At 39.4% G+C, this 25,688-nt stretch overlaps 2 protein-coding genes across 4 annotated transcripts in view; one reads left to right on the forward strand and one right to left on the reverse strand.

Annotated features, from left to right (window-relative positions):
* GRM3 (glutamate metabotropic receptor 3) overlaps positions 1–7,403 on the reverse strand; it is a 252,423-nt gene extending 245,020 nt beyond the window's left edge. Inside the window, exon 1 of the mRNA XM_019958587.2 lies at positions 6,435–7,403. The gene's annotated coding sequence lies outside the window, so the exon portion shown is untranslated. The remainder of the gene's footprint in view (positions 1–6,434) is intronic.
* LOC139182686 (uncharacterized) overlaps positions 1–25,688 on the forward strand; it is a 472,105-nt gene that overhangs the window by 143,623 nt on the left and 302,794 nt on the right. For all 3 annotated transcript variants that reach the window (XM_070787653.1, XM_070787654.1, XM_070787655.1), the window contains one exon: positions 22,403–22,522. In XM_070787653.1, coding sequence (XP_070643754.1) covers positions 22,403–22,522 — 120 coding nt within the window. The remainder of the gene's footprint in view (positions 1–22,402; positions 22,523–25,688) is intronic.

Here is a 25,688-nt window from a genome sequence, read left to right on the forward strand (position 1 = left end):
CTTTAGAATCACCAGCAGGTCACTTTGCCTCTCTTGTTCTTAGTGTGTTTAAAATCTGGAAACTTCGAGTCCATCATTTTTCAAGTTGTTCTTTATATTAGGAATAAATGCCCAAAGGTGTGAAATGCTCAGAGTTTCTTACATAAAGATGAATGACTGCTTCAGCTGGGTGAAGAAATTTCAAACTTGTACTAGTCTACAAACCATTTTTACCAGCTCTTTTATTTGGTAGGAAGTAGTTTGGTTGTAAAGAGAAATATAATTATTTTAGCCTTAACAAGCAAAACTGGTTTTCATCTCCTTGCTGGCTGTTTGTGAGACTATATTCTTGCTACCTGGATTAAGTTTTACAGATAGCAATGTTCGCTGAGGGCTTCCCTGGTGGCTCAGAGGTTAAAGCATCTGCCTGGAATGTGGGAGACCTGGGTTCGAAATGTTCGCTGAAATCAGGCTCCAGGAAAACATAGTTCTGTCACATTTTCATATCTAAATGTTTATTTCTCAGTTTGTTAACAAACCTATCATCTTCACAGAATTTTCTGATTCTCATTTTCCCCCTTAGTTCTTTTAATTATTTGTAAATAATTTTTTAGTTTATTTCTTCCATTTGCATTTCTTTGCCCCTCAGAAGAGATTGTGTCTCTCTCAGGGTGAAGAGAGATGGAGCTTGTCAAATTCTGTTCTGGCTCCATTTCTTTCACCATTGGTCTCTCTCTGTCTCTCTTTTTTAACCAAAGCCCCTCTACTTGGGGCTCAGAAAATATTTGATGCATGAAATGAAATCCCCCCACAGAAACATAAACTTGGGAGGCAGTGTAGCATAGTAGCAAACAGAATGGGACTTGGGACAAGGAAGTGAGTTTTGAATTCTAGTGCTTGTCTTGTTAACTATCTGAACTGTGGACAATTTACCTCTGGGTACCTCTTTCTTCTTCTACTAACTGGGGATTACAGTACCTACCTCATAGGGTTCTTGTGAGTATTAAATTAGGAAATGCAGTGGGTTAGCAGAGTTTTCAGAACATGGCCATGGGTCAGTAATTATCTGTTACTATGACATTATGATGGCAACCCACTCCAGTATTCTTGCCTGGAGAATCCCATGGATGGAGGAGCCTGGTAGACTACAGTCCATGGGGTTGCAAAGAGTCAGACATGACTGAGCAACTTCACTTCACTTCATGACATTATGATAGTTTTTCACCTTAAAGCATCTGACACAGTGTCTCCACAGAGTGCTAGAATATCTATATATGGAATTTTTAAGTCTAAATACATCTTTTCAATGATGGAATAGACTTTTTTGTTCAGTTGATAATTCTGGTAACCTCTTCTCTACTCAAGAGTTTCAAATTTGATTTTTGGAATACTTTCAACTTTACATGTTTCTGAGATTTAGTGTGTGTATTAACATTTTTTATGTCCTCATTTGTATGTCCTGAATCTTGTTTGGCATATACAGGTGCTTAATAATATTTACTCATTGATTGCTTCCCTGTTAGCCACCTTTTATTTAACCTCTTTTTAGGGTAATCTGGCCAAAACTGTCAGAACTACTCCCATGCTACATATATATAAGTTGTAATATTTTTTCAAGCTATGTGTCTAGTGTCAAGGTTTTGAAATTTTCTCTCTGGTGGATACCTATACTCTTCCAATTGAATTTACTCAAATGTTGTGTGTTTGTGTATGTGGAGAGGCTGTGGCAAAGGCAATATTGTGCAAAGGCAATGATAGTGAAGTAAATTCTAATAAGGAATAAACATGTGAGCTTTCTGCGGAGGTACTTCTCTTTATATATGATTTTATTTCCAAACATGATATTTTAGTCTCTGCTTATATAGATTCTATCTTAATGTTTTCAAGATCTTTTCTTGTGTTCTGTTCCTAAAAGTTCAGTGTACAGTTTCCAGCTCAGTAGAAAGATTACTCATTTGGTGAGGACCTATTACATTCTGTGTAGACTCAGACTTCTTAGAATGGCTCTGTCCCAAGGAGAAGTCACAAGTATATTAATGGCCTACTTTGCCTGTACCAAGAGAATTGATTCCCCTTTGTTTCTAAGGAAAATCATTTTGAGGGTACTCACCACGATGTGATGAATGGCACTATAAAAACACTTTGGGGCTTTAGAAGAGAGAATACTGGCTTAAAAGTTATTTATTCCTTGCAGTCTAATTTTACTCCTCTAAAGCTATATTCAGTTTTGGAATGTCACTTCTCTGTTCTGTTTCCTTAACAATCCATACGAATGTTTCTACCTCCAATGTTAATGCTCACCACGCAGTAAAGAAGACAGCACTAAATTGTGTTTCGAGTTGCTGATTTACCTTACTCTTTGTTGTATATTTTGCCAAATATAACCTAGAAATTTATTTCTTGAGTTCTGTCATTTATTCCTCCACTGTCTGGTAGAACTGGCTTTTCGATGCTTGGGACTTGAAGAAACATTTGAGTGGGATGGCAAGTCTACCAAGATATTTGCTCAAGACTCTTAAAGAATCCTACACAAGGATGTCTTGGAACCAGATTTTTAAGTGAACAAAGTGAAAACCTGTTTCTCTCGTGGTTATTGCAGGCTTTTCTATTTTTAAAGTAACCTTCACATATGGTACCTCCCTATAAATCTAAATAGACTCCATATTGATATATGCATGATTTGAGCTTACTCTTCATGATACAGGAAAGTGATGAACTCAAGCTGAATTTTGTTGGCTTTTCAGATTGTTTTAGTATGAAAGGGCTACCGTGTACTAAAAGAATTGCTGGATCATGTTAATGTACGCATTCATTAATAAGTATATACACTATTACATTCCTAGCACACTCTATTAATTATGGAAATAATTTTCATTTCAATAGTGGAATTTACATGACAACAGCTTCTGGGACTCAGTGGAGCATCAGACCAGCATGTCACAGAACTCCCTGGTAGTGTGGGCGTTGACAGGGTTCTGTTGACACCAAATTTGCAATGAAAATGTCTCATAAATGTGCATCCACATAGCACATTACTTAGAAGGGATCAGCTTCATATTCACATAGGTCATGAATGTCGAAGGTGAAAAATTTCTCCACACTTGCATTGCTAAAATAAATTATTGAGAATATACAGTCACACACATACACATGAATGACCTGAAAGATGTGTCATAAATATTTAGAAAAGATGTCCAGATATAAAACTGCGACCTTTGTGTTCTCTCCTGTAACTTTATAAAGCTTTTGTATTTTACAAATCCTGTATAAAGGTTGGAAAGAGTGTAAATCAGATAAGAGAATGAACTGGTCCAGAGGGATTATAATAGGGAATAAATTACAAGACCAAATGGGACCAAGGGAAAATTAGACTGAATATCACAACAAAAGTTTTTGATAGGGAGAACTATTAAACTGTAAAAGAATCTTCCAAAGATAATAGAGGTCATTACTTGAGCCATTTAAAATCGGACTGGACTGAAGTACTCTAAAACATAATGTGCTGTAGAGACCAAGACTATATTAGATGAAGAAGGAGGGGGATGACCTAACAGTTTCTGCCTTCTCCATTATGAATATGATTGTACTCATTTTATGTGTTCAGTCTTGGTGGATAATCTTCTACAATTTTATGCTACTTCTTGGGAGCAATTTCAACAAATTCATGTAATGCAGAATTGGATGCATTTAGCAGAATCTCAGAAAAGATGAAAATGCACACTAAGCTCAGTGTAAAATAGCAAAGTGAGACAACTATGAGTAAACATTGCTACTTTTGAGAGGAGTAAACCCTGGAGGAAAAAAAAGAAAACCTTACTTTGGAACTCTGGCCATATTCCAATGTGCATGAATGCACACTGTCCTGGCTTTCAGTGGAGGTTAGGTATTAATTTTCTTTTGTTTAATGGTATCTTGGGAACTTGTCGAGTGTAGGATAACAAATTGAAACATTTTATCCCCAAGATAATGGGCTATATTTTGGCAGGAGGTAACTACAACCCTGGAGAAAAAAAAAATCATGTACCATTTTGTAACTGGATGAAAAAGAGAAAATGGTTTAACTTGATAAAAAGAATTTGACATAAAACAAGAAAGAGAAAAAGGTACCTGGGGAAGTTGTAAAAAAAAAATGTGATTGCTGGGAATCTTTCAAACTAAGACTGCCCTTGCTCTTCTGTGGTTCTAGATGGTCACTTGTCATGAAGTAGAGAAGTAAGATAGGTGGCCTTCTGACAATTATCCTAGTTCTTTCACTCAATAAAAGTATTAATTTAAATTTAATAAAAATAAAGATTACTGCTCTTTATTCCATCTGAGCATTTACTCAACTTACCAATTTTAATTGCAGTGAGTAAAATCAGAGTGGGGCTCATTTAAATGTTTGGTAATTGTGGGGAAAAGTCATTGACTTACCCTCTTTTCAGGTGTACAGTACAACTTTTAAAAAAGACAATAGGATGTATTTTCATTATGTATAATGTTTTCTGTTTATGTAGCCTTCCATCTCTTTTCTCAATGTATTGATTATAGATATTTCTGAAGTCTAAAAAATGCCATTAATTAAATAGGTGACTTTCTCTCCCTGTCTCCAAATATAATTTATTGCTTGCGTTGGCATAGTTTTCTACAAGCTGAATTTCACATTTCATTGGTATGAATCTAGCTCATAGAACAGGAGGCTTTATAGTTTTTTTTTTTTTTTTGGAGGGGAGGGGTTATCAGTTTTAAAAGGTATTCTTACCATTTATCATTCTTTTTAGCCCAATGAATGTAGATACTCTGAAATTTTCATTCTCTTATTTGTGATAATATAAATTTCAAGACTTCTCCTGTTTCCATCCTGAGCATCTGAGTTACTCTGAACAGCAATCAAGTCTTAGGGCGTGTCTATACAAAATACCCATGCACTCCTCCTGCTTGGTCAGCACTTGAAAGGGTGGACACATAAAGCCTACAGGTGTGAGAAATCTTTGTAAATACCAGACATTGCCATGATGTAAGGGAATAGATCACTTTATTGAAGTCTGATATTATAACACTTCACAAATCTATTCAAATTCTATTGGGTTGCTTTGAGGAAAAATGTGCATAGTACTATAGAACCATTAACTAATAGAGTATCCTAAACATCTTTGGTAGGAAGTGTGTAATCCACCAGAGTTTAGGGTCTGTTTTTTGTCATGCCAAGATTACATATGTTTCCACGAACAATTAGAGTCTAAGTAACAGTCTTAAAATACGTAATCAGATAAACCAAAGCAGACCTAAATTTGAGTAAATGAACAATATTTCTGTACTAATCAATGCTTTTTTCTTCCAAAGAAACACAACATAGCTCTAATAAATAGTTCTAAAATCATGTAGCACAGATAAATTTAAGCAGAGAAATTTAAAAGTAACAAACTACTGCTGAGATCCTTAACTCACAGAAACCTCAACTTCGAATATACTGATATGTAACTATGTTTCTGTATATGTCAAACATAGCACTATTCAAATAGCAGTATAAATAATTTTACTAGCAAATTAGCTGAGCACTTGAGTGCAGATTATTAGAAGTATATAGTTCTATTGTTATTAAAATTTACAATGCTTTAAAATACTTAAAAGGCAGGGGCATGTCCCCTTAAGATATCTACTTGAGAGTGCTACACCTCTGGGAATCCTCTACACTTGCTAATCCAGGGAAGGAACTAGAAGGAAATCTAAACGAAATCCTTAAGAAACGAGCTTATTGGGTATATTACCTAGTCTATTTCTGGATCCCGCCCTCTCTGAGTTATCTCACTGTCAGATAAGAAAATGGAACAGGATTGACGAAGAGATATGCTCCCAGTCTGGCTCTTTGATTTTGCGCTCAAGCCAAAAGGAGCGGAGGGCATGAGTTAAGCATCCTTGACAGGCGTGCTTGTGGGAGAGCCAACCTCTGGCAGCACAGCGTCTCCCAGCTGCGACGCGGACCAGCTCCGCTGACCGCTGCCCACCTCGCCCGGCAACCTCCACACCCACATGAAACCGCCTGTGTGGCAGCCAGTCACCGCACGTTTTCCTGTGCACAAAACTGGGGGAACCCCCCCCCCCCCCCCCCCCGCCCGATAGAAACGTATCCCGGAGCCGAGAGCAGAGCTGGAGGTGGTTGGCTGGTGAGACTGGTCTCTCTGGGGGTCTGCGAGCGCTTGTCAGTCCCTCCACCTCTCCAACCCTGGGCACCCGATATGTACCCCGAAATCTGCCTCCCTCCCGGAGTCATAGATGAGCGCGTACACACACAAACTCTCATTCACGCACACCCACCTTGCTGCTGCCCCAACCCTCCCCACCCCTGCCAGAAAGGTAGAGACTGGTCCGAGCTCTGCCTCAACTTTACGGGCTGTGCCTGCCCCACGCGGCACCCGAGCCTCCGCGCCTTCGCTGGGCGCCCTCCAGAGGGACACGTCCTCCTCGGGGCCCCTTACCTCTCACCGACAACTCCCGGCAGGGACTGGAGCGGACCGCGGTGGCAGCAGTGGCGGCCGAGCCTGCACCCGGGCTCTGGCTCATGGTTGGTCTTCCTCATCCGACACAAAAGAGGTAGCTTGCCGGCTTTGTCCTTTCCCAATCCAAGGGAGAACTTATTTTGCCCCCGAAATGGCCAACTTGTACGCGCTGCTTCCTGTCACAGTGCCCCCTGCCCCCGCCCCCTCCAGGCTGCGTGCTGGACCACTGCCCGGTGGCAGAGCATCCAGGCTTCCGAGTCAGTGGGGAGTGGGAAAAGGGAGGGTGGGAGGAGAAGAGAGGGAGGAGGTTGGGAAAAGGGGAGGGGGTGCAGTGGTCTTCCAAGGAGGGGAGGGGAGCAGTTCTCTGCCGAGTGCCTGTCCTTCTCCTTAGGGGCAAACCCACTTCCCAGCTAGGTAGCAACTTTCCTTCACCTTGGCCGGGCTGAAACCTTCGCATCTAATTGGGACTCTCTTGGCAGAGGCACGGACAGTTCCGGCATCCTCTCCTTCTCCTTTTCTTTTGCTCCTTTCTTACCCTCTCGTTTCCCCTTTCCCTCTTCGTCCCCCTTTCTCCCTCCCTTAACAGGGGTGTATCTGCAGAGTCTTCAGTGAGCCAGGGTACCCAGAGGGGAGGATTATTATACAGAAAGCCAGGGTGATTTTGCTGGTGGCTTTACCTCTCTGTTTAAAATCCTGAAGCAGTGCCTGCAAAGGTTGGTAAATTTCGGAGGGGTCGGGTGGAGAGGAATGGGGGCAGCAGGGAGGTCGGAGGCTCTAACTTTGAAGCTCTGCTCGAGCTCGTGGCCTGCGGGAGAACCGGGACTGTCAGCCCTGGAAGAACTCTCCTGTGGTCCCAGTGCAACCGGAGGACCGCATGCTGGAGGAGACAGAGAGGGAGCGAGCTTGGGAGGCCGATGTGCAGCTCTGCCCCACACGCCGCTCAACTGCACATTGAGAGCCCCTGGAGAGGGCTTGTGCAGAACAATCTCTGGGTCAGACGGGAGGGGGACGCTCCTGTTTCCTAGCAACCCTCATCAATCTTCTCGGGATAGCTCCCTCTGAAGGAATTCGATTGGACAGCCCCTGGAGGGAAACCACGCCCCTTCAAAAAATGCTGGGCTGCTGCTTTTTCGCATTCTCCCAAATTTCTTGGGTGGAATAAGATTAGAGGGGAGTGCTGTATAATCTCCCTTCTTATCATCAGATGTTTCTACACCGCCTGCTGGCAGCGACCCTCCCTCCCCCACATTAGTTCTTTTCTAGTCCTACTTGTGGTTAGCAGACACAATGATTTTTACAGAACCTCTTCTTTCTTCTTAAAATTAAATAAATAACCTAAAATCGGTGACGTAGGCACAAAAGAGAAAATGCACACGGAAATAGCTGTAATAGACTCCGAGCTGCAAATAAAATCCTAAACGTGAAATTCCAGGCCTCTTTCTGTGTATAATTTCAAAATGAAAATTCACTGTCAATAATTTCCCCACCCTAATATACTAACTTTGTGTTAACCAGGGCCTGAGTTACCTGTATCCAGAGACCATTAAACTTAATGCTTTAATGCTACATTTATTCTTTAATATTTAATGTTAACTTGTTAAACAACTGCCTGCTTTTGTAAGCCAGCCAGAACATTTAGACTACAGAAACAATTTACCACTGATTCTTTTAGAGAGCCAAGGATATTTTAAAAATACTTGTATATTCCATTGTGAATGTCATTAAAACTAGAAACTTGAATATACTAAAAATTAAAATGTTATTTAATAGTGAATCTGTAAAAATGCTCGAAGTTCCCCTTCCAATACCATTCTTTCTGGACTGCAATAGGAGTGCCCAAATAGGAGAAGAATCACTCTTCCTTTGTACTGCATTGCTATTATCTCGCCACAAACACATTTGACTTTCATAAGAGAGAATTTTCACAATGTCTTTCCAATAGACGACTGTACATCAAGGAACAGTGACACAACAATGGAGAAGATAAAGTTGTATATACTGCAAGGTCTTCAGATACCCACAGAGCCACGTTGGCAGTTTTTTTTTTTTTTTTTTTCCTTCTTCAGACTGTTTCAGAAGATATCTTTTTGCTTTTCTAAGAGTTTATCAGAGTCAGCTGAAATTGAACAAAGAGATGTGATTTTTAAAATTTCATTGAAAAAGTAGCTATGTGTGCACAAAGAAAGCCCTGATGTATATACTGAACTGCATTACCATATCCTGTATGTAGCCTGTTTAACATACTAAGATTGTGATGTGTAGAGACTGAAATACTGAAGCAAATTATCAATCTGTTACCAGATCTGCTGTTATGGGACACTTTCCCTTTTTCCTCTCCCACACACACACAAAGGATTGATGAATGTAAGGGCTTTTCAGCCTGGTAGAAGCATGCTCCCTGAATTCAAATCTGTAATTGCCATCGTTTCCTAGTTTTGTGACCTTGGGCAAGTCTTTTAATCTCACAGTATCTGGGTTTCATCATCTGTAAAATGTGGATAATAATTTCTCATCCCTCAGAATTATTTTGGGGATTAGCAAGTACCATATTAGCTGTGTGCAACTAATTACTAGTTACCACTATTGGTCTCCAGTTCATAGTTTTATTTAACTTAATGGTAACTTAATTGTTGAGCCAAGCATAATATTTACTTGAAGGCAGTTAGTCTTATACTTTAATTCTTCCTTTTTAATTTAACTTAAATTTATCATTTGGAACATAGCTTTAATTTTTAATATTTATTTGGTGTGTGTGTGTATGTGCATATGTATGTGTATCTTTCCAAGTTCCTTTTAAAAGCTTCAAGGGATAGAAATGAAGTACAGTTTCTAGCTAAGTGGCAGACCAATTGGAAATGAAATCTCTCCCTTTCCCCATCCTCCCCTACGTATTCTAGCTGGGTTCCAACTCTAAACAATTCTAGTCCCCTGTTTTAAGTACCTTAGTATAGTATGTTTATGGCCTTTGTAAAATTTGTTCAATTCACATATGTGTTTGGACATCTAGACCACTCTTTCTAGTTTATATTTTTATTAATTTAATTCATTTTTTACTAATTCATCTATATTTATTTGAATGATTAATCGTGATATTCCTTCTTAAGTTGTTTTACAGCCAGTGTTCCAACTTCTGGTAAAATGCCTGTTGCATGTGGTCCATAAAGCATACCACCCTTCATTCATAAAGAACATTGAGATTTGATGTGTTGCCATTGTTAATTACAAATGAAAATGCCTTCCATGTTCCCATTCTGATCCAGAGTTGACTCTCACTAACGTTCTTTTTGATGTGAATGTCCATTGATTGGGTCACTCCAGAGATCAATTTCTTTGCTGGCTTCTACTTCCAGTCAGCGGTGTGCAGTTATTTTGATTCAAACGTGGAGTGTGTCCAGTTTGTCTGAAACAGTGCTGGCTCACACCTGCCAGGTTAGTGAGTTCACATTGCTTACTTTGTTTCTGGAAAGTGTGGGGTTTGGGCATTAAATTATGTGAACCCTCCTATCATCTGGCCAGTATCTCCTATATCAGTCTGCCCTCACTCATCTGCCATGTGACTGTTAAATTCCCCTCTGTAGCTCTTTTTCCAGAATAGGAGTGACCAGTTCTGGAGGACTAACACACACATCTCTGTAAATACATAATGCACATATTTAAAATATTAAAGTTTATATCTAATTTTCTTAGAAATATCCCTTTTTTTCAACTTCTTTCAAAATGTTTCTCCTTGGATCTTTCGTACATTCTAATTTTAATTACTGTTACACAATATAAAAGTTAAAATATTCTAGTCTTAATTTTGATTGGAGCTCCAAGGCAAGGGGGTGCCAACTACCCCAGGTGCCAAAGCAGTTTTCAGATGCCCTGTGCTGGGTTTGAATGGAATACCTTTTAAGCCATGTGGATTATGAAAGAGTTAAAGTCCAAGAAGCTGAGAGAGATAGGAAAACTGGAATTGAGAGAGTTTTGGCGGTGCTCTCAATATGCAGGTAGAGGATGGGGGGCAGTTATGTGCTGTCTCCTCACTTCAACTCTAGTGAGGGGTGCTGCTGCTTCAGGGAAACCATTGCTATGTTCCTCTGGAATTAGGGTGATGTAATAGATTTGCTTTTAAATTCATAGCAGAAAAATATAAAATGCAAGAGACTGGGTGCAGATCTGTTTCCCAGAGGGCTGAAATAAAGCTGAACTTGGCAGGTAACTGCACTGCCTCCTATGACAGGTAGAAGGGCTTGCTTTTCTCTGTGTGTGTGTATGTGTGTGCGGGCAGTGGTGAGCACACAGAACAGGAGTGTTTGCCTGGATTCTAACCAGAAGGGCTTGGTGGAGAAACTTTGAATGCCCCTTAGACAGTCTGTGAAGGGCACGGGACTGTGGTAGTGTGCTGTGCTGTGCTTCATTGCTCAGTCACGTCCAGCTCTTTGTGACCCCATGGACTGTAGCCTGCCAGGCTCCTCTGTCCATGGGGCTTCTCCAGGCGAAAATACTGGAATGGTTTGCCTTGCTCAGGGATTGAACCCAGGTCTTCTGCATTGCAGGTGGATTCTTTACATTCTGAACCACCAGGGAAGTGTGGCAGTATGGTTGTGCTCAAAGGTGCCTAGTTGAAGGCTGAAAAAGAACTGCTGACCCGGGGCTTATGTGTGTGCTGTATCAACCTGGTTGGGGGGTTGCTTTTTTTGTAATTCATCAGTCTAGACGAGACACCATTTCCTAATTCACATACAACAGGCTAGGTGAAATCTGAAGGTAATGTACAGACAGCCAGGGGCTTGAAGTAGGGTAGTAACTGTTCAGTCATGAAAGCCTCACCAGAAGCAGGTCATACTTTGCAATCAGAAATCCTCCAGATCCAAGGGTCTTCACAGAACTGATTAAAATGAGATTAGAAATGACAGCGTTGAGCACCTACTAAACCCAGGAAAAAGCAATGCTAAATGAGAGCAGTTCACACAGGACTTTTCTTATCCTGCCGTGTCTTCCGTCTCTGACCTGTTGGACTCATCTCCTGATTGAGGTGGAGGGAGGTTGAGGATGCAGAACTGGCTGAGCAGAGAGGAGACAGCCTGCTAGCTCCCACTGCAGGCTTCCCTGGCTCCTCTCGCTGCTCTTTAAGGCTGGGGGAGGGGAAAAACTTTAACCCAGATGGACATCAGAATTTTGATCATTATATAGAACCTAATTCTATGTGAGTTTAGTGGATTGTTGTTATTGTTGTTTGTCTTTTGGTTCTAAAGTGAAGGAAGCAATTTTTATCTATGAACAATCTTAAAGTCAAGGCACTGGCTTTCAATTACATCCAAAGGGATAGGGAAGAATAAGCTCTATAGGCAAGAAAGGCAAGGGCAGCGGTGAGAAAAGAATACATTTGTTTTTGTGGTGCTTTATGAAACTCACTTTGTAGGCATATAAATGATCTGAGCACTGCTTTGGGTTCTTTTGCATTTTCATCCCTGCCTTTCACAAGGGAAAAAGAAGAGAAATAATTCTTGGATATTTACTATGTGTTTTGCTTTTATCCTTCAAATAGCTTAGTTAATAGCTGAATTGAGGTTCTAAACTTAAATGTTCAAATATTAAAATATCCATCACCCACAAGTAGCTTCTTTGGAATATTTAAATTTTTAGAATAATTGTTAATAAAAATAAATAAGTAACTAAACATAAATATTAATAAAATATTAGATTCTTTGAAAATATTCATCAGAAAAAAATCGAAGTGCTTATTTATTTGTCTTCTCTATAAATCGGAAGTTTTACTGATAGTACTTAAGGAAATGATGAGTATGTGGAGGACAGGGGCTCAGAGAAGTCATTCTTAGTAGACATTTGTTGAATGAATGAATTAACCTTTAAAGATTAAAAGATCATATTGACTTCGATGGTTGAGTAAACCGAGTCCTGGATATAGCATGTATTCCCAAATTTCTATGTAAGAGGAGTTTAGAATTTTTAATCTGGTTTATTGTTAATTTGCTTCACCCTCTTTAAGAGGGGAGTGATGTCATACAATCACTTTTCTGTCTGAAATTCTTAAAACTTACTGACATGTTATAAAGCTTAATAGGCATCTGATCAATAAAAAGATTAAAATGATTGGAAGATCTTTCTAGAGGTTTTGTCTCCATTCTGTATTCATGTCAAGCAAACTGTTTTTAGTTTTGAAGTGAAGTGAAAGTCATTCAGTCATGTCCTACTGTTTGCGGTCCCATGGGCTGTACAGTCCACGGAATTCTCCAGGCCAGAATACTGGGGTGGGTAGCCTTTCTCTTCTCCAGGGGATCTTCCCAACCCAGGGATTGGACCCAGGTCTCCTGTATTGCAGGCAGATTCTTTCAGGTCTTTTTAAAAATAATTTTTTGGTGGTGATCAGGGATAATGTGGTGATGAAAGTTATGAGATTTATTGGTTAATGAAATGCTCTTGGCATAACTACTGCTCAGAGGAGTTAATTTATACAGATTATGTGTGGTTAGAATCACTGCTTTTACTTTGGACTCATGACTCTGGTCTCTGTAAATGATACAGAGCACAAATGCTAAAGGGGTTCAGAAGAAGGAAAAGTGCGTGAATGGGTTTATCTTTTCACCTGTAAATTTTATCCCAGAGATTTTGGCAAAGGTTTACATTGTATGTTGTTAGATAAAACATATGGTGATATTATTGATTTTGGTCTTTTGTTGATTATTTTCTTCCTGAAAATTCATACCTATTTTTCAATCCCTGGAAGAGATGACATACTGAGTGGGTCATCCCTAAGTCAGCCTTTTGATTCAGAGCAGGATCCAATTAGTTACATGTATATGTATGTTATTGGAGTAGGAAATGGCAACTCACTCCAGTATCTTGCCTGAAAAATGCCATGGACAGAGGAGTCTGGCAGGTCACAGTCCATTGGGTAGCAAAAAGTCAGACACAACTGAGCAACTGATATATACATATGTATGTATGTAATCAAGTAACATTCACTGGAGACTTGCTGTTCACTTGTTCAGTTATGTCTGACTCTTTGCGACCCCATGGACTGCAGCACATCAGGCTTCCCTGTCCTTCATGATCTTCTGGAGTTTGCTCAAATTCATTACCATCAAGTTGATGATGCCATCCAACAATCTTATCCTCTGTCTCCCCCTTCTCCTCTTGCTCTCAATCTTTCCTAGCATCAGGGTCTTTTCCAGTGAGTCAGCTCTTCGGCCACACTATTAAAGCTTCAGCAGCAATCCTTTCAATGAATATTCAGGGTTGATTTCCTTTAGGATTGACTGGGAGGTCTCCTTGCTTTCCAAGGGAATCTCAAGAGTCTTCTCCAGCACCACAATTTGAAAACATCAATTTTTCAGTGCTCAGCCTTCTTTATGATCCAACTGTCACATCTGTACTTGACATTGGAGACTATCATGTGCCAAACACTCTGCAAAGTGCCTTGGATACCAAAGATAGAAGGTAGTAGGGACCTTGCCCTTTAAGATTTTAGTTCTGATAATGGCAAACAGAAGTGTCAACAAGTCATTAAAAATATATGATAGAATAGATAAGGAAGGTCCTTTAGGAAGAAGAGTGACCTTATGGAAGTGGCCACTATATACTAATCAAGATAAAAATCCTGACCTCATACCCTTTGAATATAATGACCCATGGCAAGAGCTTATTGTTCTACAAATTTAGCACTTCAAAGCTAAAATTGAAATACATATGTGTGAGAAAGGGAAGCATAGCAGTTAGAAATGTTTTTTGGCAGCAATTAACAGATTGCCTAACAAACAATAGATTAAGCAAATAGAGCTATCCTAGTTTATTTTCTCATTATCAAGACTGTAGAAATAGGCAGTTTTTGTATTGGTTAAGTGGCTCAGTATTGTGAGAGCCAGCATTTCTCTCTATTCCTTCATGTTGCAGTATTGCTGCTCCAGCTCCAGCTCCAGTGATGCTCTGTCACATCACTTATTCAGGAGGCAAGAATAAGCAGGATCAGAAGCATAAGCTGTATTTACCCCGGGTATCTGGGATGCATGATCTTTTTCAAAACCACATAGTAAAGAAAACGAAATAAAAGGAATTCAGATTGGAAAAGAAGAAGTAATATGCTCACTGTTTGCAGACAAAGTATATGATACATAGAAAATGCTAAAGATACTATCAGAAAATTATTACATCTAATAAGTGAATTTAGTAAAGTTGCAGGATACAAAATCAATACACAGAAATCACTTGCATTCTTATACACTAACAATGAAAATTCAGAAAGAGAAATTAAGGAATAAACCCCATTTACCATTGCAACAAAAGGAATAAAATACCTAGGAATAAACCTATGTAAGAAGACAAAATAGCTGTATAATAAGACACTGCTGAAAGAAATTAAAGATAACATATACAGGTATTTCATGTCCCTGGGTTGGAAGAATCAATATTGTGAAAATGACTATGCTACCACATGCAATCTATAGAGTCAAGGTAATCCCTATCAAATTACTAATGGCATTTTTCACAAAACTGGAACAAAATATTTCACAATTTGTATGGAAGCACAAAAGACCCAGAATAGCCAAAGCAATCTTGAGAAAGAAGAATGGAGCTGGAGGTATCAACCTGCCTGACTTCAGACTATACTACAAAACTACAGTCATCAAGACAGTATGGTATTGGTGCAAAAAGAGAAATATAGAACAATGGAACACGATAGCCCAGAGATAAACCCACGTACCCATGGGCACCTTGTTTTTGACAGAGGAGGTAAGAATATACAGTGGGGCAAAGATAGTTTCTTCAATAAGTGATGCTGGGAAAACTGGACAGCTACATGTATAAGAATGAAATTAGAACACTTCCTAACACCATACACAAAGATAAACTCAAAATGAATTAAAGACCTAAATGAAAGGCCGGACACTATACAACTCTTAGAGAAAAACATAGGCAGAACACTCTATAACATAAATCACATCAAGATCCTCTATGACCCACCCCCTAGAGTAATGGAAATAAAAACAAAAATAAACAAATGGGGCCTAATTAAACTTAAAAGCTTTTGTACAGCAAAGAAAACCATAAACAAGGTGAAAAGACAACCCTCAGAGTGGGATAAAATAATAGCAATGAGATAGATGACAAAGGATTAATTTCCAAACTGTACAAGCAGCTCATGCAACTAAATACCAGAAAAACAAACAACCCAGTAAAAATGTGAACAAGCCCTAAACAGACATTTCTCCAAAAAAGACATACAGATGGCCAATAAACACATGAAAAGATGTTCAACATTGCTCATTATTCAAGGCGATGGCACCCCACTCCAGTACTCTTGCCTGGAAAATCCCATGGACGGAGGAGCCTGGTAGGCTGCAGTCTTATAAATCAAAACTACAATGAGATATCACCTTACACCAGTCGGAATGGCCATCATCAAAAAATCTACAAATAATAAATTCTGGAGAGGATGTGGAGAAAGGGAATGCTCTTGCACTGTTGGTGGGAATATGAATTGATTCAGCCACTATTGAAGACAGAATAGAGATTCCTTAAAAAACTAGGAATAAAATTATCATATGACTCAACAATCCCACTACTGGGCATATACCCTGAAGAAAACCATAATTGAAAAACACACATGTACCCCAGTGTTCACTGCAGCTCTATTTACAATATCTAGAACATGTAAGCAACTTAGATGTCCATTGACAGATACATGAATAAAAATGTTGTGGTATATGAACACAGTTGAATATTAGCCAGCTACAAAAGGAACAGTGCTAATCAGGAGGCTGAACCTAGGGCCTGTTATACAGAGTAAAGTAAGTCAGAAAGAGAAAAACAAATATCATATATTAACACACATATATGGAATCAAGAAAGATTATACTGACAAACCTATTTGCAGGACAGCATTGGAGATGCAGACATAGAGAACAGACTTATGGACACGGTGTGGTGAGGGAAGGAGAGGGTGAGAGGAATGGACAGAGTAGCATGGAAACATATACACTGCCATATGTAAAATAGACAGCCAGTGGGAATTTGTTGTATGACTCAGGGTACTCAAACCAGGGCTCTGTGACAACCAAGAGGGGTGGGATGGGGTGGGAGGTGGGAAGGAAGCTCAAGAGGGAGAGGACCCTCTGAGCCAGGTATGTATACCTCTGGCTGATTCATGTTGATATAGAGCAGAAACCAACACAATATTGTAAACAAACTGGAGTAGCCTATCCCTTCTCCAGGGGATTTTCCCGACCCAGGAATCGAACCAGAGTCTCCTGCATCGCAGGCAGATTCTTTACTAACTGAGTTACCAGGGAGCCCCATCCTTCAATTAAAAATAAATAAATTAAAAAAACATAATCAGATCAGATCAGTTCAGTCACTCAGTCGTGTCCGACTCTTTGCGACCCCATGAATCATGCAGCACACCAGGCCTCCCTGTCCATCACCAACTCCTGGAGTTCACTCAGACTCACGTCCATCGAGTCAGTGATGCCATCCAGCCATCTCATCCTCTGTCGTCCCCTTCTCCTCCTGACCCCAATCCCTCCCAGCATCAGAGTCTTTTCCAATGAATCAACTCTTTGCATGAGGTGGCCAAAGTACTGGAGTTTCAGCTTCAGCATCATTCCTTCCAAAGAAATCCCAGGGCTGATCTCCTTCAGAATGGACTGGGTGGATCTCCTTGCAGTCCAACGGACTCTCAAGAGTCTTCTCCAACACCACAGTTCAAAAGCATCAATTCTTCGGTGCTCAGCCTTCTTCACAGTCCAACTCTCACATCCATACATGACCGCAGGAAAAACCATAGCCTTGACTAGAACCTTTGTTGGCAAAGTAATGTCTCTGCTTTTGAATATGCTATCTAGCTTGGTCATAACTTTCCTTCCAAGGAGTAAGCGTCTTTTAATTTCATGGCTGCAGTTACCATCTGTAGTGATTTTGGAGCCCAGAAAAATAAAGTCTGACACTGTTTCCACTGTTTCCCCATCTATTTCCCATGAAGTGGTGGGACCAGATGCCATGATCTTCATTTTCTGAATGTTGAGCTTTAAGCCAACTTTTTCACTCTCCTCTTTCACTTTCATCAAGAGGCTTTTGAGTTCCTCTTCACTTTCTGCCATAAGGGTGGTGTCATCTGCATATCTGAGGTTATTGATATTTCTCCCGGCAATCTTGATTCCAGCTTGGGTTTCTTCTAGTCCAGCGTTTCTCATGATGTACTCTGCATATAAGTTAAATAAACACGGTGACAATATACAGCCTTGACAAACTCCTTTTCCTATTTGGAACCAGTCTGTTGTTCCATGTCCAGTTCTAATTGTTGCTTCCTGACCTGCATACAAATTTCTCAAGAGGCAGATCAGGTGGTCTGGTATTCCCATCTCTTTCAGAATTTTCCACAGTTTATTGTGATCCACACAGTCAAAGGCTTTGGCATAGTCAATAAAGCAGAAATAGATATTTTTCTGGAACTCTCTTGCTTTTTCCATGATCCAGCAGATGTTGGCAATTTGACCTCTGGTTCCTCTGCCTTTTCTAAAACCAGCTTGAACATCAGGAAGTTCACGGTTCACATATTGCTGAAGCCTGGCTTGGAGAATTTTGAGCATGACTTTACTAGCGTGTGAGATGAGTGCAATTGTGCGGTAGTTTGAGCATTCTTTGGCATTGCCTTTCTTTGGGATTGGAATGAAAACTGACCTTTTCCAGTCCTGTGGCCACTGCTGAGTTTTCCAAATTTGCTGGCATATTGAGTGCAGCACTTTCACAGCATCATCTTTCAGGATTTGGAATAGTTCAACTGGAATTCCATCACCTCCACTACCTTTGTTCGTAGTGATGCTTTTAAGGCCCACTTGACTTCACATTCCAGGATGTCTGGCTCTAGGTCATTGATCACACTGTCGTGATTATCTGGGTCATGAAGATCTTTTTTGTACAGTTCTGTGTATTCTTGCCATGTCTTCTTAATATCTTCTGCTTCTGTTAGGTCCATACCATTTCTGTCCTTTATCAAGCTCATCTTTGCATGAAATGTTCCTTTGGTATCTCTGATTTTCTTGAAGAGATCCCTAGTCTTTCCCATTCTGTTGTTTTCCTCTATTTCTTTGCATTGATCGCTGAAGAAGGCTTTCTTATCTCTTCTTGCTATTCTTTGGAATTCTGCATTCAGATGTTTATATCTTTCCTTTTCTCCTTTGCTTTTTGCTTCTTTTCACAGCTATTTGTAAGGCCTCCCCAGACAGCCATTTTGCTTTTTTGCATTTCTTTTCTATGGGAATGGTCTTGTTCCCTGTCTCCTGTACAATGTCACGAACCTCATTCCATAGTTCATCAGGCACTCTATCTATCAGATCTAGGCCCTTAATTCTATTTCTCACTCCCACTGTATAATCATAAGGGATTTGATTTAGGTCATACCTGAATGGTCTAGTGGTTTTCCCTACTTTCTTCAATTTAAGTATGAATTTGGCAATAAGGAGTTCATGGTCTGAGCCACAGTCAGCTCCTGGTCTTGTTTTTGCTGACTGTATAGAGCTTCTCCATCTTTGGTTGCAAAGAATATAATCAATCTGATTTCGGTGTTGACCATCTGGTGATGTCCATGTATAGAGTCTTCTCTTGTGTTGTTGGAAGAGGGTGTTTGTTATGACCAGTGTATTTTCTTGGCAAAACTCTATTAGTCTTTGCCCTGCTTCATTCCATATTCCAAGGCCAAATTTGCCTGTTACTCCAGGTGTTTCTTGACTTCCTACTTTTGCATTCCAGTCCCCTATAATGAAAAGGACATCTTTTTTGGGTGTTAGTTCTAAAAGGTCTTGTAGGTCTTCATAGGACCATTCAACTTCAGCTTCTTCAGCGTTACTGGTTGGGGCATAGACTTGGATTACTGTGATATTGAATGGTTTGGCTTGGAAACGAACAGAGATCATTCTGTCGTTTTTGAGATTGCATCCAAGTACTGCATTTCGGACTCTCTTGTTGACCATGATGGCCACTCCATTTCTTCTGAGGGATTCCTGCCCACAGGAGTAGATATAATGGTCATCTGAGTTAAATTCACCCATTCCAGTCCATTTCAGTTCACTGATTCCTAGAATGTTGACATTCACTCTTGCCTTCTCTTGCTTGACCACTTCCAATTTGCCTTGATTCATGGACCTGACATTCCAGGTTCCTATGCAATATTGCTCTTTACAGCATCAGACCTTGCTTCTATCACCAGTCACATCCACAGCTGGGTATTCTTTTTGCTTTGGCTCCATCCCTTCATTCTTTCTGGAGTTATTTCTCCACTGATCTCCAGTAGCATATTGGGCACCTACTGACCTGGGGAGTTTCTCTTGCAGTATCCTATCATTTTGCCTTTTCATACTGTTCATGGGGTTCTCAAGGCAAGAATACTGAAGTGGTTTGCCATCCCCTTCTCCAGTGGACCATATTCTGTCAAATCTTTCCACCATGACCCACCCGTCGTGGGTTGCCCCACGGGCATGGCTTAGTTTCATTGAGTTAGACAAGGCTGTGGTCCTAGTGTGATTAGATTTACTAGTTTTCTGTGAGTATGGTTTCAGTGTGTTTGCCCTCTGATGCCCTCTTGCAACACCTACCGTCTTACTTGGGTTTCTCTTACCTTGGGCATGGGGTATCTCTTCACGGCTGCTCCAGCAACGTGCAGCCATTGCTCCTTACCTTGGATGAGGGGTATCTCCTCACCACCACTCTTCCTGACCTTCAACGTGGGATAGCTCCTCTAGGCCCTCCTGTGCCAAACATAATAATATTATCATTTATGTCTAACTGACCAGACCTTTCCATATGACTGCCCCTAGCTACATAGTTGGTTCGAAACATGCAATTTGCTTTTCTAGCTTCTTTAGTGTATGGTATCAAGAAAGAGGGTGAATGGAGCTGGCAGCTGAGTCAGCTGGCTTAAAATATCTGACTTGGGCAGTAATCTCACTGCTTCCCTCTTAAATCATTTCTATGCTGGAGATAGTGTTCCAGTCCATAGTCTAATTTTTTTTAAAATTTATTTAAGTGTCGTTGATTTACAATGTTGTATTCATTTCTATTGTACAGCAAAGAGAGTCCATTATACATATATATACTCTTTCATATTCTATTCCATTATAGTTTTTCACTGGATATTGTATATGGTTCTCTGTTCCATATAGTAGGACCTTGTTGTTTATCCATCCTATATATAGTAGTTTGCCTCTGCTACTCCCAAACTGCTAATCATTCAAGTCTAATTTTGACTTGAAATTGGGGGACATAAATAGATCTGTCATGGAAGGGAAAATTTTTGTAGTTACCTATTGAGAGCATTCACTCCTTGTTCCTTTATAGGCCCTGGCTAAGTGACTATTTAGGATCAAGGTCAAATGTAGTTCCTATTATTAATTATCTTAATATCTGGCTCACACTTTATCTGAAAGCAATATGGATCATTTAATACTCTTAGGGCTTAAAAGTATGTTTCCTTTTAAAGGAAATGCTAAGTTGCAATGCAAACTGTTTGTATCAATAGGTATAAGCACAAATTCCAAACAATGATGCCCTACAGTTCAGTTATTGGAAGACTGTTCAGTAAAGAGTAAATGCACTTTCAAGTATGGAAAAAAAAAAAAAAAAAAAAGTGGATCCTCAAGCATGAATGTTGTGCAGAGATATCCCTCTAGTGGTTCTATTCTGGGGACTCATTTAATAATAAATATTTACTGAGGGCCTGCTCCATGCCAGGCAATGTGCTATCTGCTAGGTGTGAGGATAGATTAGTTCAATATAGCTCTGGATGTTACAGAACATACAGCCAGAAAAATGCTTTCAATCAATATAAGCTTTATTTTTAGGAATGTTCCAACCAGAATCCTTATGACCATGGGAGATGTCACAAGTTCTCAGTATCATATTTCAGGTTATTTTACTCTGATCCACAATATTCTGCTTTTAAATTTGTTTTAACTTGCTACTTTGGAAATGTACTTTTCATTAAAAACAAAAGCAAACAAAAAAAAAGTTGCTTCCTCTGCCTCTATATTTCCTCCTTTAACCTTTTATATGTTTAAGCAATATTTAATAACTTCTCTAGGTTTATAAAACACTAGGTTTATAAGCATTTTTTAATGTGAAAGTCAATGTGCCTATTGGGAAATCTTTTCATAAGAAAAACCATGTCCATTTCAGTTAGAATTGTTTTGGTCTGATCTAGTGTAAGGACACTGTAAAAGAAGAAAGATTCTCTTTATAGGTGGGGATACCACAAAATGGCAACATAAGATGTTAAGATTTGCTGTCATTTCTAGTCCAGAATTTAATAAAATTAATTCAAGATTTCAGGAAAATTTTTTCTCAGGCAAAACATATGTTGCTGGAATTATTGAGTCAAAACCTTAATAAGGCAGTTGTTTTTATCTTCTAGTTTGGTTTGGTAGTGGAGACTCCATCACTGAGGGCATGACATTTCAATTAGAAGTTATGTCAAACTAGTAGTAACAACTACACATAAAATCCATTCTGTTCAAATGAGAATCTCTTATCCTGAGAAGGAAAGTTGGATTAAAGTTCCGGAGGAAATGTTTATTAAAACTACATGGTAGTCACAATTCTTTACTTTTGTGATCCATTATTTTTCCTAAAGCATAATTATTTTGATTCTAAAAGTTGTAGAATTCATGTGCTCTTATTAGTAGCAATGATTAGAATGCAGTGCAAAGTTGTGGTTCTTAAGGTTTGCAGGGAAGAAGGGCAAATCCCTTTTTGTACCTTAAATGAAGTGTTTTTTGTTCCTTAGAGTATTGCTTAAGTAGTAAAGTTGCTCTTGCCCATCTATTCTCTAATAGTATGTTTCCTAAATGGATGTTCCAGGAATATGAATAGATCAGAGAATAGTTGGATAAGAACAGTGAAAGGCTTACCAAGAAGTCAGCTGATTGAGTGCTTCTCAAACTTTTTTTTCTGCCCAGAACTCATAATGATCTTCCAGCTGGCTGTCATTCTCGAAGGTGCATCTCGCATTATTCTGAATTCTGTTGTCTGCTGTAACTCAACTCCTTTTTCTTCCACTGAAGACTATTGGAATGCGGGTGAGTATTGGAATGAACTATTGAGTATTTCACTATTCCAAATACTGAATTCTCCATAGTGAATATTGGAATGAGTTATTGGAATGCAGGTGAGAAGGAATGATTATTCTAGGAGTGCCCTTGTATCTCTTCTGGTTGACATACAAAGTCAAACACTCAGAAGCCTTGTCACTTTATCACAGGATAGAAACTATTGACCTCTTTTACTTTCTGTCTTGCAGAAATAGTCGTGGTGAATCGGTGAATCTCATTGATTTATAATGTGTTAGTTTCTGCTGTACAGCAAAAGTGATTCCGTTTTATATATATATATGTGTGTGTATATACATATATATATTCCTTTCCATTATGGTTTATTACAGGATATTGAATATAGTTCCCTATACTATATAGTAGGGCTTCCCTGATAATTCATTTGGTAAAGAATCCGCCTGCAATTCAGGAAACCCCAGTTCGATTCCTTGACCGGGAAGATCCGCTGGGGAAGGGATAGGCTACCCACTCCAGTATTCTTGGGCTTCCCTTGTGGCTTAGCTGGTAAAGAATCTGTCTGCAATGTGGGAGACCTGGGTTTGATCCCAGGGTTGGGAAGATGCCCTGGAGAAGGAAAAGGCTACCGTTTAACTATAATATTCCTTTCCATTATGGTTTATTAAGGATATTGAATATAGTTCCTTGTGCTATATGGTAGGACCTCATTGCTTATCCATTCCATATATAATAGTTTGCATCAGCTAATCCCAAATTCCCAAATAGAAACATTTTCACCTTGACCAGCACTTTTGGGTTTTCGAAATGCCTTCATGTCTGGAAAACTTCTTGTGTTTTTTTTTTTAAGCTACTGTCCATATTTTCTGGATGAAGAACCTAAGGCAGAGAAAAAGTTAGCTGACTTATTCTAGGTCATACAGTAAATGAGCGGTAAAGCCAGAACCTTAATCACGCTAATGGATTTTAAATCCAGTATGTGTTCTAAGACCCTGTCTTGCCTCTCCTTATTCCTTTTCACTGAGTGATGCTTTTCGGCTTCTCCCATTTTACCACAGATCACGCCGTGCTTACCGGTGGTCTACATTTAGGTTGTTCCTTATATACCTAAACTTCATTCCCCTTCAAAATTCTGTTGAGTATTTCTTCTTCCCTTTCACAGAGCTTTCATCTTTAGTAGCTTTGCCATTTGTAAAAAATGTTAGCAAATAAACCGTCCCTACTAAGGGCTTTAGCCTGGTAATGATTTTCCCTCTCAGGTAAGTTTTTACTTTAAGGAGTAATAGCATGACTGAAAGTTTCAGGTAATTTAAAAATTAATAAGATTATGTACCTATTGTGACTGTAATGATTGGGAGTATGTGGTGATTGATTTATATATAAATTAAAATGAAATAAGCCAAAATTTTAAGAGAATATTTTCGTTATTATCTGTGATCTCCTCCTTCCTCCACGATCCAGTCAACTTCATAATGAACTATCAGGAAAGGTACTGTGTCTTCTTGTTCAGTGTTCTTTGCCCGGAATATAGCACAGTGCATGGAACATACTTGTTGAATGAATGAATTTAAGCAATATTGCCAACAATCTGCTTGATGATAACCATAGAAGGAAGATGTAGGACATATAAAAACTGATATTACGATAATGTAATTATAAAACATGTGATTCTCAGAGGTGAGATTAATTAGGTGTGTTTGGTAGGACTGACTAAATTATTCTGCAGTAATAGCAATCCCTGAATCTTGCTGGTTTATGACAACACTCATAATACATGTTGTTTGAAGGTTGACTAGGAGCTCTGTTTCATATTGTCCTCACTCTGGGATCCAAGCTGAAGGAGCAGCCACTCACCCTATGGAACCCTGTCAGTTGTGGCAAAGGGAAAGAAGAGCTCGAGGGTCCCACATCAGTATTTAAATGTACTGACCAGCAAGAGACACACATAAATTTTATCACAGCTCTTGGGCAGAAGTAATCCCAGAAACCGTTAAGGGGGCAGAGATGCAATTCTACCCCATGTCCACAAGGCGAAGGACCTGAAACAGCTGTGAACTGCACTAATCATTACCATACTGGAGAATGGTATTCATCTTGTGTGTAAGCTGTATCTGAGGTGTGTATTTTCCCATAGCAAAAATTAAGTATTTCTGTTTTTTGACCATTTTCTATGGATCGGGCATTGTTCCAGTGATTTACACACATTTCCTTCTAATTCATACAACAGTTATGAGAGGGAGCAAATATTAATTCTCTATATAGATGAAGAAGCTGAAGTGAAGTGAGTATTCTGCCCATTTAGTGAGGAGTGGGGTTCATGTTAGAGCTCAGGTCTTCCGGACTCCACAGATGATGCCCTTGACAGTCATGCAGTGTTGTTTTGCTGTAATACCTATATGTTTGCTTTTAGTGGTGATTTTCACCAGATTCCTGAATGTCCTTTTATCCATAATGCTGAGCTAGCATGCTTCTGGTCAACTGAAAGTTGAAAATCAACACTCTGTTCTTGCTACCGAGACTAAGACTATAATATTTCTGATTTAAAAGGAGAGTTACCATGAGACCATTCAGATAAACGAACAGTCAAGATTGATTAAACTCATGAGACCAATTGTGTTATTCTGATAAAATCAAGTTCTAGATCCTGTTTCTATTGATTGTTTAAAATGCTGGGTCAGTGCTTGAAAATTGCAAATGATAGCCCCAACGTATTTACTGTGCTCTAATTATTCTCTTAAAATTGAAACTGCCTTGTGGAAATATTGTTTCCAGGCCTTCAAAATAAATATTAACTTCATACTTAGGTTTCTTTTTTTTCCTGCAGAACTTGTCTTCTGTGAAGGACAAGCATTTTTTTTTTCTGTATGAAAAGTTTTCAAGATTACTTTTGGCATCATCTTTCATACTATTGCAGATTATTTGAAACAGAACATTAATTTTTGGTTGAGTGAGGGCATCTCTTTTCTCCGTGTCTCGTATTTCCAAGCCTTTATGAACTAGGATAGCTCTGCCTGGCCTCTCTTCCCTTTTCGCGTCGCTCCTCGGTGGAGGAGTCAACATCATATTCATGTGCAGGGGAGGATGAGAAGGACACATGAAGTGTAACCACTTCCCCTTTATTTTTTGTGGCATCTGCCAGCTTGTAGAGATCCTGTTTTCATATTTCTTCAATTCTAAG

This window comes from Bos indicus, chromosome 4, assembly GCF_029378745.1.
Source record: "Bos indicus isolate NIAB-ARS_2022 breed Sahiwal x Tharparkar chromosome 4, NIAB-ARS_B.indTharparkar_mat_pri_1.0, whole genome shotgun sequence".
In the NCBI taxonomy this organism is placed as follows: domain Eukaryota; kingdom Metazoa; phylum Chordata; class Mammalia; order Artiodactyla; family Bovidae; genus Bos; species Bos indicus.